This window comes from Chaetodon auriga, chromosome 10 (assembly GCF_051107435.1).
Source record: "Chaetodon auriga isolate fChaAug3 chromosome 10, fChaAug3.hap1, whole genome shotgun sequence".
Classification (NCBI taxonomy): Eukaryota; Metazoa; Chordata; class Actinopteri; order Chaetodontiformes; family Chaetodontidae; genus Chaetodon; species Chaetodon auriga.
In genome coordinates, this window is record NC_135083.1 from 9,264,680 (window position 1) to 9,280,439 (window position 15,760).

Consider the following 15,760-nt stretch of genomic DNA (forward strand, 5'->3'; position numbering starts at 1 on the left):
GGGGTGAAGGCCACTGAAGGCTCATATTAAAATGATAGAGAGGGCAGCGTGGAGGACCGGAGCCAAAAACCCAGAGAAGTGCTCCAGTAAATGAGGTGTGCCGCGACTGACTGTGCCATTAATTAAAATGTTGACACCGAGAGAGTGGAGCGCAGTCTCTCTCCACTGCTGCACATTTTCCTTTTGGCACGCAGATGTGAACTTTCACCTCTCAGCACACGAGCAGACACCTGTCTCAACAGCCCCGGTAAATGAGGTCACATGTGCAGGTGTGTGTGTGTGATGACGAGTGTGTGTATGCAAGAGCCCGTATGAATTTTGGATCTTCTGAACAAGGAAATTTTTGTGGAACTGGGTTATTTTAAACACTCTTTGCAGCTTTAGAGACGTGGTATGAACACGTTTAGATTTTGCTTTTCTACATAAGGTTTATAATAAGGAAAAATAAAATGTTTATGTTGAGTGTATATGGTTTAAGTTGAGGTCATGACATGGGATCAAATCTAATCAAATCAACAGGAGGTCCCCACAGGGATAGAAATGTGAGCCAGTCAGATGTGCTGACACTGTCAGATGCACTGACGTGTTATGATTTGTCAGTGCCACTTCCAGCAACGAGGATATGCTTTGCTGTCATAACAACCAGCCTCGGGAGCCAATGAGGAATGACGACACCCCAGGAGTGAAATGCGATTCGCTGTTTTCGACATATGCGGTTTTGGGGAACGTGTCAGGCAGCTGGAGTGACAGGTAAGACCCACAGGTCACCCTCGACCTGGTCTTAATACAATGATGGGCTTCAGTGGAGCGAGACCAGATAAACAGTTCCATTCAAGGAACATTACAGATACTGAATGGAAGTTTGGATGTAACCGCAGAGTTACTGACTTCCTCTGAGCTCTGTTACGCCTGTGTCAAAGCGGGGTCCTGCTGTCTCCATGGTGACAGTGTGACGGTCCCTGAGCTACGGAGGAATGGCGATGGAGTCATTTAAAATGAGAAGTGTGCTGCATAATAATATTTGTGAAAATTAGTCTCATGAATATGTGAAAAGTGAACCATGCAGGGATGGCTGACGCTCTGTTTTCAGGGGGGGTTTGCTTTGAATTAAAGCTTGTCAATTATTCCGCCTTAGGTTATGTTTTCTGTGTCATTCATTTGCTGTTTCCTGTTTTATTTTTAAATATTCACCTCTCCTCTTGTTACAGATCACTTCCTGCCGTCATGTGCTTCTCACCTGTTTGACTGTCTGCCCCACCCTGATTGGTTTCACCTGCCCCACATTACCCTTCCCTCTCTGGTGCATTTAGTCTCACTCAGCGCCAATTTGTCTTTGTACCATGTGCCAAGTGATCCAACCCTTTCCTCATGTGTAGTCCTAGTATTTTTGGATCTTTGCTTTGTTTCCTTCTTGCATGCTCCCTCTCAGATTTGTTCACCTGTTTGGACTGCCTTCCCTGGTCTTGACCCTTGCCTGACTCACTTCCAATGAACCTTTTGTACATTGACTTTTTGCAATAAAATCATTGAACTGCACCGGCTCCACCTCTGTAGTCTGCATTTGGGTATTATCCCCTGGAGACCTGGCCTCATCTTGCACAAATGTTGCAGTCAATTATATACCTGTCAACACTCCCATTTTTCCTGTGTTTCTCCCATATTTCAAGGCCACCTCCCAGCACCTTCCCATTTCGTTGTCGCTCCCAGGAAACTCCCATAATATGCATGTCACTCAACTTTTATGATCGATAATCTTCATATGTGGATCCATAGGTTTTGTAGGTTTATTTCGTGTCGCCCAAGTAGCCAGATCATGCGTGAAACACAATCTACACACACGATCCACACACAACATCCAGTTTCAACCCATCTGTCACCGCAACCTGGCAACCCACAAGCTGATTCAAGGGACGTGTGTGCAGCTGCTCTCTGCACAGGCAGACGGGCCAGTTAACTTAACGTTAGCTCAAAACGTCAGAGCAGAATACAGAACACTATAGACACACAAAAAAAACTTAATACAACACATATTTTTCACACATGTATCAGTATTCTCCAAAACTTGTAAATAGACTCTGATGTGTGGTGTTTCCCTTTAAATACATTATAACGCCTCTATTATGGGTATTCAAGATTTTCCAGCTTTTTCAAAGCATTGCACCTTTTAATTTTTTTATGCTTTTCGCTGCAGATGAGGTGAGTGACAGCTAGCTTCATCTATCCATTGAATAGAATAAATCAGGTAGCTCTCATTGCACAGTCTGAGTTTGGTTCAGGTGTGGTCTCACAGTGTGCTCAGGACTGAGATGTCAGGATTTCTTTAAGGTTTATTAACTGTGACAAATCTCTCAATCACTTGTTCCAATAGTCTCTATTTCGGTCTGTCTGACCACCTGACCACTCACCTGCCTGTAATCATGTCATGTTACCATGACAATGGGTAATTGCTAGCTATCATCTCACCAACTGCAGCGTAGCTGCATCTTTTAGCAGGATTTTAAATGTAAATGATACATAGGGCTTGCTCTTATTTCTTCCATATTGTCATTTGGCAATGCAGACATTTAAAATGTAATTAAATAGGTGGAAAGCAATGAAAATCAAAAGAGCATCCCTGTACACTGCCACACAAACAAGTCTACAGCATATGTGGAAATCTGAGAATCACAGTTCACTCATATGTTATAGTACTTACTCTACAGAGACGGTGTAGAGCTCAGGCAGGAGAGCACACGGCACATCTCCAATAGAGACCTTTACTGCTCCAGCCCTCCGGCCCAGGTTTCTGCCCTGCACTGTCAGCAGGGTGCCCCCTTCCACTGGACCCCTCAGGGGGGAGATCTGATGGAGTGAAGAAATGAACGGGGAGAAAGAAAAGCCTGTAAACCCTGTAAAATGCACAACAAATCATAGCTTATAAGTAGATTACCTCCCTAAAAAATGTCCCACTAATGATACGTGATAATGAACACGACACAGAATTAAGAGAATGGAGATGCTGTCTCTGATGATGACATGGAGTGTGGCACACGGAGAGATAAGGACAAGTGGCCCGTGTAAGGGTTCTTCCGCTGAAGACTGAGGTCTAATAGAATAGACACACGGTTTAGGTATATATACACACACACACACAAAGCAGACTCTTAACTGTGCCAGTCTGAGACTCTTCAGCCTCTAATCCTCTACAGCACATGCAAATAAAGAGCAGGCTAAGAGCCCCCTTCACATCCCACAAGAGACAGACAGAGAGAGAGAGAGAGAGGGCTGGAGAGCGCAGCAGAAAGGTGGATGAGTGGGGAGGCAATTTAGGGAACTGAGTGTCGAGAGGAGAGTGAATGCTGATGGTGGTGGTGAGAGAGCAAAGCCTCAACGGGGGAATTAATGCACAGTGCTATTCGCTTTCATCTGTTTTCCTGTGGCTGCTCTGTCGAATTCCTTAGTCCCATTTCTGCTGTTGTTCAGAGGCTTACTCACATGCATCATTTCAGCCCTCGCCTTCGGTCTCTTAACTTTCCACCCAGGAGCCGCGTAAAGAAAGGAGAGGACCGTCACCTCTCCGATCACCATGGAAGCACAGCTTTAGAGACAGCATCTCCGACGCAACTTGCCGCTGTAGCATAACTAGCGCAGCGTGCTTTTCTGAATGACCCCCCTGGCTGAGCCGAGGTCAGTGCAACCCCTCTGCTGTGTTATTAGTCTGGCTCCGGCTCTATCAGAAACTGAGCTTAAGAATGAAAACAGTACTTCTGTTTGGTCTAGGTGAGAGGGCGAGGTTCGACTGTACGTTCAGATAATTTAGAGCCAGCAAGAGTGACAGCACGGATAAATAAACCATATATTTCCCAGCTAAAAGCGGGGGGGCGGCAGTTAAGTAAAGAAGGAGTGTATCACTTTTAATATCGTGTGAAAACAAACTGCTGGAAACCAACCCATTGCTTCCAGTATTTCTGTAGAATCTACACCACAGGAAATGATGCACATGTTTTTGTAGGTATATAGAGCTTTTGGATACTAAATGTGACCACCAAAATGTCCCTCCTTACACTACACATATATTTCCTTCCTTTGCACACAAACCCACATTCTTTCATACACATGAAATGTACAAACACCACATAAATAAGCATGTATGCATTTGTACTATAGCATGTCAGATCAACATAAAACCCAGCCACCCCTCTCTACTGAGCTCAGCAGTAAGCAGAGTTATATTTATTATCACTCTGCGTCTTATGGCACCGAGCGCGTCTCTGAGGTGCCATTGAGCATTGACATCAACATCAGCTGGCATGCTGTTCATTTACACCTTTTACAAGTCTGTGAGTCTTGATTTACAGCACAAACTCTGCCAGGCCTCGAGGGAGATCACGCAGTGTGAATGTGCCTCTGCAAAAAAAAAAACAAAAAACACTCCACAAGGAATGTTGGAGCTATTAAATGCATTTGGAGGACTAAACTATTCCACATCTTTGTATTCAGATCAAAAATATTCCATATGTGCTATACATGCAGATGTGCAACCTGCACCAGATAAACTACCTGATAAAATCCATATGTTTTGATTCTGTCCTGTTCGGTTCTGAAGAGACCGCTGTGAGGCCACAGCTTTCATCTTCCTCTCCTCACTCCAGTTCTTCTGCATCACGCTAATCGAGGAGGACGCAAGGACAAAAACAGGAAAAGGCTCTGCACTATACTGTACCCTTCTCCACCCTTTCTCCGTCCAAACAGCTCTCCATCCTCTCTCCCAAACCATTTGTGTCTCACTCAGATCCCTCTGTTCCCTTTTTCTTTTCATGTTGTGGACAAACTATGTTTGGCAGTTCCTGTTTTGGACGTCAAAGTTCTTTTAATCAATGTTTTTCCTTTTTTTTCTTTTCTTTTTTCTTTTTTTTAAAACAGTGAACCAGCCCACACATAACATGAGAATAAAGGGCCAATAGAGATAATAAATGTCCCCGATTGTCTTACGTCACTGCATTGAATAGAGAACATTTTTCACAATTAGGTGGTGTGTGGCAAAGTTTAGTGAATAATGAAATCCTCCTTCATATTATTGATATTTTGTGCTACTATATTGTGATAGAGAATGCATGTGACTAAGCAGAATAAGAAAAACACACTTCATTATCTTCGCTGTACACACAGTCACTAGGACTATATAACAAAGGGCTGCTGCGGTATGGGTGAATGTTTAGCGAGAGCTGATCTTTTCCTCCGTAAGCCGGAGTACTCGGGCTCAAAACCCCTGTGAATTCTGTGGGAAAACATGGCTGCCAAAGCATTGCATCACACACCCCACAGAACCACAGCCCCAGTATCCTTTCTGCAACCCTCTCCTCTCCTGAGAAAGCCAGTGGGAGTGTGTGTGTGTGAGAAAGAGAGAGAGAGAGAGAGAGAGAGAGAGAGAGAGAGAGAGAGAGAGAGAGAGAGAGAGAGAGAGGAGTACAACAATGGTCTACCCACGCATACGGCATCTCAGCCCAGCTAACTTCAGTCACGTAAGAAGTCCACATAAGTTGGACTCTCACAGAGCATCCTGTTAGTCACAGTATGCTGACAGCTACAAAGAATGAGGGATAATCATGAATGCTTCAATATGGCCCATTTGTGTGACATACTGAGGGCTACACTCACACAGTGTGTGTGTGAGAGAGAGCGAGTGAGTGTGTGTGTGCGTGTGTGTCTGCCTCCTTTGTTCTGCTTGCTTACTCTCCTGGGCCGACCAGGTTTTATCTACAGGAAGTTCAGGCCGACTGGGTCTCATGTGAGCCGTGCTTCCCATGACCGCCTGCCGTGGCTGTGCTGATATAACGTCGGTAGCGGCAGAAAAGGCCTGGAAGACAGCTCTAAAGGTACTCCCGTTACAGTCGGACAAACAACTAAATATGATCATGCAAATGAGCTCCATAAACAGCTTAAAGAAGGGCCCTGCCGGTAATCATGATGACCATTTCGACGTGACCGCAGTCAGATCCTGTGTGAGATAAACACTCCTTAATTCCTTTGTGGTTCTGGTCTTATTGTGGTCTAAAACCCCTCGTAGTTCTTGTTTGCTTTCTTTTTGTTTCTGTGGTTTTCTACACAAAGAGCCCAACACATATATCCATCCACACAGTCTACACACATACTGTAGTTACACAGAGCAGAAGGTGTTCCCATGGCCTCCTGAGTGATTGCAGATAGACTCCACTGCGTCCCCTGAGGGCTGTGGCTAAGTAAGTGTTAGTGTTATTACTGAGTGAACTGCTTTAATGAGACTCTATTCAAACGCTCCCTCAGCAGCTGACTCTGGACAGTCAGGGCATGGGGCCACGACAACAAGCAAGTGACCCCATGATTCACCATTTTATGGCCTGAAAACAGAGCATGGAGGCTGCATAAAGGAGGTGGTGTGTGTAGGAGGATGAATGCAAACATTTGTAGTCAACGTGTTAAACCTGTGATCGTACCTTGTGGATCTCAGGAGCCGGACACTGATCAATGATTGGCTGGCAGTCATCCCTCGGCCTGCAGCTGTTTTCACACCAGCCACAGAGGTGGCCCTGATCCTCCCGGCCCCAGCACTGGGAACAGTCTGAACTACCCACTTTACAGTTGTACACCTCCACTAGAGGGAGATAGGAGGTAGGGGAGAGACAGAGAGGCAATTATTATAAGTACAGCATTAGTGAACTGCATTTGCCTTGTCTGGTTAACTTAAAGCACCGCTGAGCGCTAAATATCTTTTATAGCTCATGTGAACCATATGGGCTGCATGCTTTAAATAAACACCATAAGTATTTGCAGGATGATGCATTCATGCCTATAAAAATAAATAAGGAAAAAGGAGAGCCAGTGGAGTAGAGGAGAACAAAGCCAGCGAGAAACAGATGATTATGTTCATGTTCCAATGTGCCTCCCAGTGAGAAGTCCCATTTGTATCACTGCATGTGCAGCTGTGCATGCATTTGTGCGCATATTACAGCGTGTGCCTGCATGTGGGTGATAAAGTGTGTGTCTTTTTAAAATTTTGATGACTCTGCATGTTATGAGGCGACCGTCATGTCCGTTGACAGCGCAGAGTGTCTGGCAGCGGCCCAGGGCTGTTGTTCACATGGTAGACACATGGACTGTGAACAGCACATCTGGGACTGGGATAGGCAAAGATTGGCTTGTAGCTGCACTACAGACAACATGCCAAGTCCAACAACATGCACGCCACTTTCCATCATCTCACTGTTGTCATGGAGCTCAAACTGTATTTGTAACAATATGTATGGACATGGCTTACGAGGGGCATTGGTAACACCTTAAAATTGCAGCTCCGCGTGTTCTATAATCATTCTGTGTAATTAGACGGTAGCAGAATAAGATATTGCAGTAAATTACTAGTTGTTGGCAAATTATGTGTTGTAATACGTGAACAGCTATTATTGCGAGTGAAAAGCAGTCTGACACTGTTTGTCCCTGTAAGCGATTCTTTATTTTTCTCCAGGTTTAATTAAATCCACCAATCTCGTCGCAGAACAGTTGTGCACAGGTGAAAAGCATTGTGGGAGCAACAGTGGCAGTGATGTCAGAGTTTTTCTTGCTTTTGCGAGTGTCTAATTACAAATACATGGGAGCTGAGCAAACAGCTCAAGCTTATTTTTTTCATTCGCTCTCTGGCTGCATAACCGCAAGTCCAGCGTCTTACCTCTCATGGGCTGAGGGCTGTCGACAAAAGTACCCTCCCCGTGTCCGCTCACGTGTCCCCTCCTCCTCAGGCTGAGGTGGTAAATCTGACTCCTCTGATTAGTGGACAGCTACATGGACGGAAAGGCAGGAGGCAACAATGAAACCGGTTGTGCAAGGCATGTCCACAGTGTGAATGTGTGTTTTGTGTTGTCATTTTGCCTCCACATGCATTTACTCCCCCTTGATGTTGCTCAAGATAATAATGGGTTCTTGGTCAACTTATAAACAAGGGTTTAAAATAATTGCAATAAAAACAACTTACAAACTAGGCTTAAACCCAATGATAATGAGCACACTGAAGCAGTAAATGCGTAATAACTGCACTACAGCTTAACTGATCTTTATTTTTTACTTGGAAAATGGACTTGCTGGTTATTTCTGGTAGCTCACTGCCTGAACTTACTGTTACTCCGCTGCACTTGACAGTCGAGCTGTTCAGCCATGTGGCCTCATATCGCTGCTCTGTCCCAAAGTCACACTCCAGCTCTTCCCCCTGTTATGCAAAACACTTATTTCAAAACAATATGCAGTATTTCAACGACAACAAGCAAGAAACTGCGATATTATGCTGTTCTCAGATTGAGATAATCACCACTTTAGTACCCAAAATGAGAGAATTGGGGGAAAGCTTCGGCAGAGAAAAGCTCTCTGAAACATGTCTGGAAACAATTGAAAACTCTGAAAGAGTACCAGGAAACTGAAATAAGCCACAATAATTGTCCCTGCCAGGAAAAGATGCAATCCATTCAAAATTCATATTCATAAACATCTGGACTCCCACACCTCGGCAAGTCATCTGGGAGCCAGAGTAATGAATATGAATTCATTCTTCATAAAATCTGAGTCCTGAGTTTAAATGAGCCAAGAAATGTGAAGGTAAGACCACAAAGAGGCTAAGATAGCTAAGAGCAGTAAAGGATAAGTACTTTAAGTGGAAGAAATCATTTGTCTGTGAATCCAGCCAGCTTAAATTGGACTACTTTGATTGCCCTCCCCAGGACTATTTCTAGGCTACTTCTCCCTGTTTTTTGACACCAGAGAAGCTTGAAGAAGCTTGATTTTTTTTTCTCTGTGTATCTGGCAGGTTCTGCTTCTCAGAAAAACTCCAACACAACAGACATTGAATGTTCTCTCGACTAATAGATAGTGGAGGACAAATTTGTTTTGCTATGACTGTTTACCACATTAAAGTCTAAACAATTTATTTTAGGTTTGTCAATAAAAAAAAAAAAAAGTGTGGGAAGCAAACTTCACCACAAATTCCAGAAGGTCTGAAGTGACGGCAAAGCCCAAACATGAGTGACACCACATTTCCTGCTGTATGGACTTGCTGACATGATGAGGACTTTACTCAAACAGCGTCAGTTTGTATGAACTTTCATAATAACGAGTAGCATGAAAAGCCAACCACATCCAGGCTGCCCTGAGGAAGTATGTGTGTGTGTGTGTGGTTGTATGTGACTCAATGTCTGTCACCATAGCAACACACTAGGAGAGGACTTGAAAGGCCAGCCGGGGTTAGGCGTGTGACTGACCACGCCTGGCAACCAGTCAGCGCTGGAATTTTTCAGAAGATCCCAGTTGTGTCCTTATCAGCGATGCAGGATCAGCGTCTGACTCGCTCGGTGTGGATTAGGGGTGAGAATAGCAGTTTCAAAAAAACGGATCAGGAAGGACTTGCCAAATTTAAAATGAACACCAGTGAAATAAAGCTCCCGGCGCGTGTGCTGCCTCAGACCGAGTGCACATTGTACCCTGTGCTGACGAAGGCACAGCTCAGCGAGTCGCAGTCAGACACCAGATGCACGGCGGGCCCCGACAGCTGAGCGGCGAGCAACATAAGCATAAAGGTACCCGCTTGTTCTTCATCTCCCTATCTGTCTCGCAACATGGAGATCACCCAAACTCAGGTTTTTTTAGCTCATTCATTGACCCACATTACAGCACACAAACATCCATCTGTGTTTAACTCAGCTTGAAGCAAACACACCATATGCTGCTGTTTTATTCCAATCATTTTCACAACATGCAGTTTTGGACAAAGTCCAAGTCCTGCTCCATAGCTGGAGGTTGCCTGCCATACCTCCTGGATGTTGCTGAGGGATAAGACGAAGTCCTGGGCCATACCCGATGGTGACGGAGGAACCTCAGAGGCAATCAGGCTGGGACAGGAAGCTGCATTCTGTGGTGGGGGTGGGGGGTGGGGGGGTAAGGGCAGGAAGTGACATATCAGAGTTAAAGAAAACAATAGTTCCCCTGCACACATCCGCAAACCCAAAATACCTGTCCTGTTTATCTAGAGGAGGAGGAAATGAGCGGGTAAAGTCTCGCTCTGAGGGAAACAACAATAGCTTCAAATAGGGGGACGATGAGGGATTAGAAAAACAGACCCACCGGACACTGTGATGGACCCAGCAGAACAGGAAAAGACCCACCTCCTCATCTCCTTATGACCTACATTACAAAGACCTAATCAAGGAGCTAACATTTAAATAACTTAAAGCGACTTAAAAAGCGCAAGCCCCCTGTGCTTTAATATGTTTATATTTGTGTATCTTGGGATCCGAGCACAGCACGCTCGGCTAGGATTTATTGCGTTTGCTCGGAGAAATGCCACGATGTCTTTGTTGCTTCAGTTGCTTAACACAAACAGCTCTTTCCCTTTTCGGGGGGTCTTGTGATATAAAGCTGTGCATTAAACAGGCAAACACTAAGAACAAGAGCAGCGGTTGACCAGAGCATCATGAGTCACATCCTCTCCCTTCTGACTGGGACCATAGTGGACACAGTCAGACCCCCGCGTCCTCAGGGCTAAAGTCTGCCGGGAGGATGCCTCCTCACACAGGTCATGGGACCTGGCGAGGCGATAAAACTCCACAGGGGACAGGAATAACACGACGGCTGGCTTAGTCTTGATGCTGTCAGCAGCACGCACAGAGGACAGTGGTATCAGGGGAGCTGTGATTTGTTTCAATGAGGCTATTCTGGTTTTAGATAATTTTCCCAGTTTCACAGTTTTTTCATGCGCTCATGCCAAGCCTTTTACACTACTCAGTTTGTTTGCTGTTTCAGAGTGGTTCGCACCGTCATGGGGCTTTACATTGCCAAACAAGCATCTACATAATCCATTTGTACAGTCACCTACTTAAAATGAAGGGGCACCTAAAACCATGGCTGAAACTGTAGGTGGAGATTTATCTCTTCGCTGGAAACGAGCAGTCTTGACATTTTGCAATAATTCCCTATAAAAATAGGGACGCAGTGAATCAACTCGTCCACATGCTGAGATATCAAATTAAGGCAAAAAGGGAAACTTTAGAGGAGATCTGAGGAGCTTTAAAATGGTACATTACGCTGCGAGGAGTCTGTTAAACCAGAACCTCCTGAGATTTTATAGCAGTTTCAACATTTCTACATACTGTATTTGAGGCACTTGAAACCTCATGTTGAATTACCACATGATTGCTCTTGCCTAACCCGTCTGGACTGGAGATCATTACAGCACACTTGTTGGACAGAGTCTGGATTATGTCTGAGGCTCTGACTGGTGGGATCTTAATATTATCTTCAGGCGTTTGTTTGGTTGATGGATTAAAGAGAAAAGGGGGGGGGGGGGGGGTTACTCACCTCCAGCAGGTTGTGCTTTGACTCATCTTTACTGGAGACACAGAGGTGGTTCTCTTGGTCCCAGTAACACTTCCACCTGGTGCTCAGGCAGCTCACGCATCTGTTACACAGTACAAGGACACGAATACATGGAAAGTGTTGAGAAACACGGGTCACAATCAGCCAAATCTGGCAAGTTTTCCCCCTCTGATCTGTTCCCATGCAGTAAATACACTCTTTTCAAAAGGTGAGCATGAGAAACACTCTGATTCATGTATAACATAAACTGAGAGGCCGAACTGATTACAGGCATCAAAGTTTAGCTTGAATAAAAGGAAGTAATGATTAGTCACAGTAGCAGACACATTCATTCCACAGTTACAACACAGCCAGGAGGTCAAAGCGGGCCAAATCTGCTGAGATGAAACAAAGCACTTCTCTATAAACACTCAGACGGGTAAATGATGATGTGTGTGTGAGCACTGTCTCCTGTTACTTCTATCTTTGTGAGTACCATTTTGTAATTTTTACACCGACTAAGTGAGGACATTTTGGCAGTTTGCAAACTCCATTCAATGCGTGGTTATTTTTCAAAGAAATGTCCTCATGCCGCCATTATTAAGAGGGACTCGTCTGAAAGCTGCAGACGTCTGTGTTTGTGAAGCGAGGACTCTCAGCTCCTCAACCAGATGTTTGATCCAATGAAAAGACTAAAATCAACAGTGACCTGATCCTGCTAATGTATTGTCTGTGTTTTCCTCTCTGCCATAAACCTCCATTGTTGTTCAAAATCTATTTAAAACACATCAGTGAGGCACACAGTCGCACTGGGTGACAGGTTCCTTCATTATGATGAACATGGACATTGTAGTTTGCTTTGAGTCAATCCCACATACACCGTCCTGCTGCCATTGTTACTCATTCTTCACCAAATCCACAGCTGAATATACTCCAGCTAATGCACTATTTACTTCTGTCTGACTGACGTTCACTACAAACTGTGGTGTTGAGCTGCTTTAGGAACTCACTCACTCACAGCCTTTTTTTTTAAATGAAACTATACATTTGTGACCAGTTTTTAAAGGTCTACATTCAGAAGGAACAAATGGGCTCAGAGCCACAGACAGCACAGTGACAGACTAACATTGTTGGTTTTGGTCTGTTTATGGGATTTGTTGACAGAAACAAAAATACAGAATATTGCGTTAACGCTGAAACCAACATGTAATTTCTGAAAGAAGAAATAAGACACTTCTTGTTCTTCTTACAAAATAAAGTTGAATTCATAAGCAACTAGAAGACTGAACTCAGCAGAACGTAGATCTCCAGGAGCTGAATTGTCCTTCATGGTTCCCTTACAGCCAAGGTGGCAGTGAAAATAAGAATAAAAAAACACTGATTTACTCGTCTCAAATTGTGCCGAACTGCAGTAGATCATAGCATGTGACGTATGTAATTAATCTGCAAGATGAGCTCAGACTTTTCTATGGATGTCAGGTTTTGAGCCACGGCCTGCAGCAGACTAGATAAGCTTGTTTTCAGCCCGGCTAATTGCTGGAAATGCCTCGGTTGGTCCACACTTGTGAATCACCACAACCACAACAGCTCCTTTAGCATACAGTCAAATAAGGGCAAAGAATATTAGGCTGTCCGGTAGTATGCAAGGTTAGCAGTAACTTATGCCTGAAGACATAATAATACACAGCCTTACTTGATTCAATACATTTTTTGCAGGTATGACCAGGAGCGTATGGTGGCTAATGTTAGCAAACTTCAGATAGATATTGCTGTAGCTGACATTACTGAGTCTGAAGGGTTGGTTCACCTGCATCACTAAGCCATAGTGATATGGAGCCATACAGATAGTTTTGTTTGCTGAGCTTCTGAGACATCAATCTCTCAGATTTCTACCACCACCTCCATATAAATATGTATGGAAATTTGCTTTGTTGTGATTTGGGTGGTCTAAACGAGGCGATGAGTTAAGGTTAGACATGGAGAAGATTAAGGGTAGTGTTTAGGGATATGGATTGTACTGTATTGATCCGTGCTGTGGATGGAGTACAAATGTGTGTGTGTACGTGTGTGTGCGCCTTCCAGATAAACTACCTTAAGTGGAACACCTCCACTCGATGTGTGTGAGTTGAGTGTGTGTCACTGTATCGCCCCCGGGAAGAGACAGATGTCCCACACTAGGAATGATAGTGCCTCCAGTGATAGCAGCACTCTGAGGGGGTCTTTAGACTGGGGGGGGGGGGTGGAGTGGGATGGGTGTAAGGGGATGCAGAAACGTAATCGAAACACGTGTGTGTGTGTGTGTGTGTGTGTGTGTTGTGATTAGAAGCAGACGGCCCCCTCAAGGCTCTTATCAGCTGCAGCTTTTCTGTTTTCCCTGACTCCCTTTCTGTCCTACTAAAACACCTCTACACTACCACACACTACCACACACACACACACACACACACACACACACACACACACATTGTTTGTACACTCTCTCTCTCTGCTTGACCTAACACTGACAGTAAATACCCTGCCCACCCCGAGTCATAATGACCATACACACACACTCTCTCTCTCTCTCTCTCTCTCTCTCTCACACACACACACACACACACACACACACACACACACACACACACACACACTGAATACACAGTGAGGTTCACACTCTCAGGGCCTCTCCGTGGACACAGCGGTTAAACACACATCCTCAATCACGTCTCTGTCAAAGAGAAATACATCCAGAAGAAAAGCCCAGTTTCAGGGGGATCGACAGAGAGGCAGAGAGGAACAGAGACAGACGAGGAGAGGAGGGAAAAAGAGAAGAGAAGTGCCAAAACTTGAGACACAAAGAGAGACATGAAAAGCAAATAAAACAGAGAACGAGTGTGCGTGTGCATGTGTGGAAGTGTATTACTCACACTGTGGGGACTCATCTCTGAGTATAAAACTCAAGTCCCCATAAGGTAGATCATTAAATTTTAGGGTGAGGACTTGAGTTAGGATAAGGTTAGCTATAGGTTAAGGTTAGTCTCCAGGAAATGAATGTAAGTCAATGTAATGTCCCCAAAAGTGATGGAAAAACGATGTGTGTGTGTGTGTGTGTGTGTGTGTGTGTGTGTGTGTGTGTGTGTGTGTGTGGCCGAGAGACATAAAGAGAGGGAGGGAAACAGAGGGAGAGGGCAGGTTACGTGGTTGTCCTACTGGGCTGTTTGGTGAGACTGGAATGCTATCGTCTGGTTGTCATTAACACTCTGCCTAGTGACCACTTTGAATGGGTCATGGGAGAAGTGTCTTAACACTCTCTCACACACACACACACACACACACACACACACACACACACACACACACACACACACACAAACACAGAGTCTTTGAAAAACTCTCAAACTGATTCAACACACAAACTTTTCATCATGAATAAAGACCTCTTCAAGCTGAAATCGGTAACTTTACTCTCCGTAGGTGAGGTATTTTTCAAGCATCAACCAAAATAATTGCGACATTTTGCCGCATTTTCTTTGATAATGATAAATGTAGCCAGGACTTTCTTTTTACCACATCAATGGATGACATTTTCTCTCTTATGTCGGCTCATTCTTAATGTGTTTACTCTGATGTATTTCAGTAGTTAAATTGCTCCTCAAGCAATTTAGCATTGCACTTTCTTAGCTGGACTCACAAAAGACACGTAAAAAAAATTATAATAATGACGGTCAAAACTGAATCAGCAGAGGCCGGGTGATCTGAATTTTAGTCCACACAATACATCAACATCCAAAGAGGCTAGACCCTACATTTCCCAGAATGCAACTGAATAGCATGAACAGAGAAAAGAGACTCAGATCGTCAGCGATTCATTAAACTTGGTAGACCTGAAACCATTAGTGAGTGAATTGATTAATTCACGGAGAGAAAGTTAAACAGCAACTATTTTGATAACTGATTAATCTTTTATGTAATTTGTCAAGCTGAGATTTCCAAACATCACCAAGTTCCAGCTTCTCAATAGTGAAGCTTTGATGCTTTTCTTTCTCTTATGTGACGGTAAACTGGGTAAATTGGAAGAGGTCACTTTAACTGACATTTTTCACCAGTCTCTGACATTATACGAACCAAACAATGAATTGCTTATTCAAGAAAATAACGGGTAGATTCTTTGATAATTAACATTATCATTAGTTGCAGCCCTAAAATTTGGTTAGCAGAGCATCCAGAGCATACGCTGCCGACATCTTCCCACCTCGTGTGCGCCGTTAACAGCTAAGTAGCTGAACGACGGTGGCATCTTTCCAACATTTGTTTTTGCTCAAGTAATTAAAGCACATACTAAAGTTGCATGAGATGACAGATTTGAATGTCTAATAACACTCAAACATTCAGATAACATTTCACCCAAAAAGTTTAAGATTTAACACGTGAAAAAAAA

General features: G+C 44.1%; 1 protein-coding gene across 1 annotated transcript in view; it reads right to left on the reverse strand.

Annotated features, from left to right (window-relative positions):
- The window catches only part of plxnd1 (plexin D1), a 65,830-nt gene that overhangs the window by 30,535 nt on the left and 19,535 nt on the right, over window positions 1–15,760 (reverse strand). The window contains exons 8-13 of the mRNA XM_076740536.1: window positions 11,347–11,446; window positions 9,803–9,901; window positions 8,123–8,212; window positions 7,679–7,787; window positions 6,453–6,610; window positions 2,696–2,841 (exon numbers count right to left, since the gene is read on the reverse strand). Of these exons, the coding sequence (XP_076596651.1) occupies window positions 2,696–2,841; window positions 6,453–6,610; window positions 7,679–7,787; window positions 8,123–8,212; window positions 9,803–9,901; window positions 11,347–11,446 (702 nt within the window). The remainder of the gene's footprint in view (window positions 1–2,695; window positions 2,842–6,452; window positions 6,611–7,678; window positions 7,788–8,122; window positions 8,213–9,802; window positions 9,902–11,346; window positions 11,447–15,760) is intronic.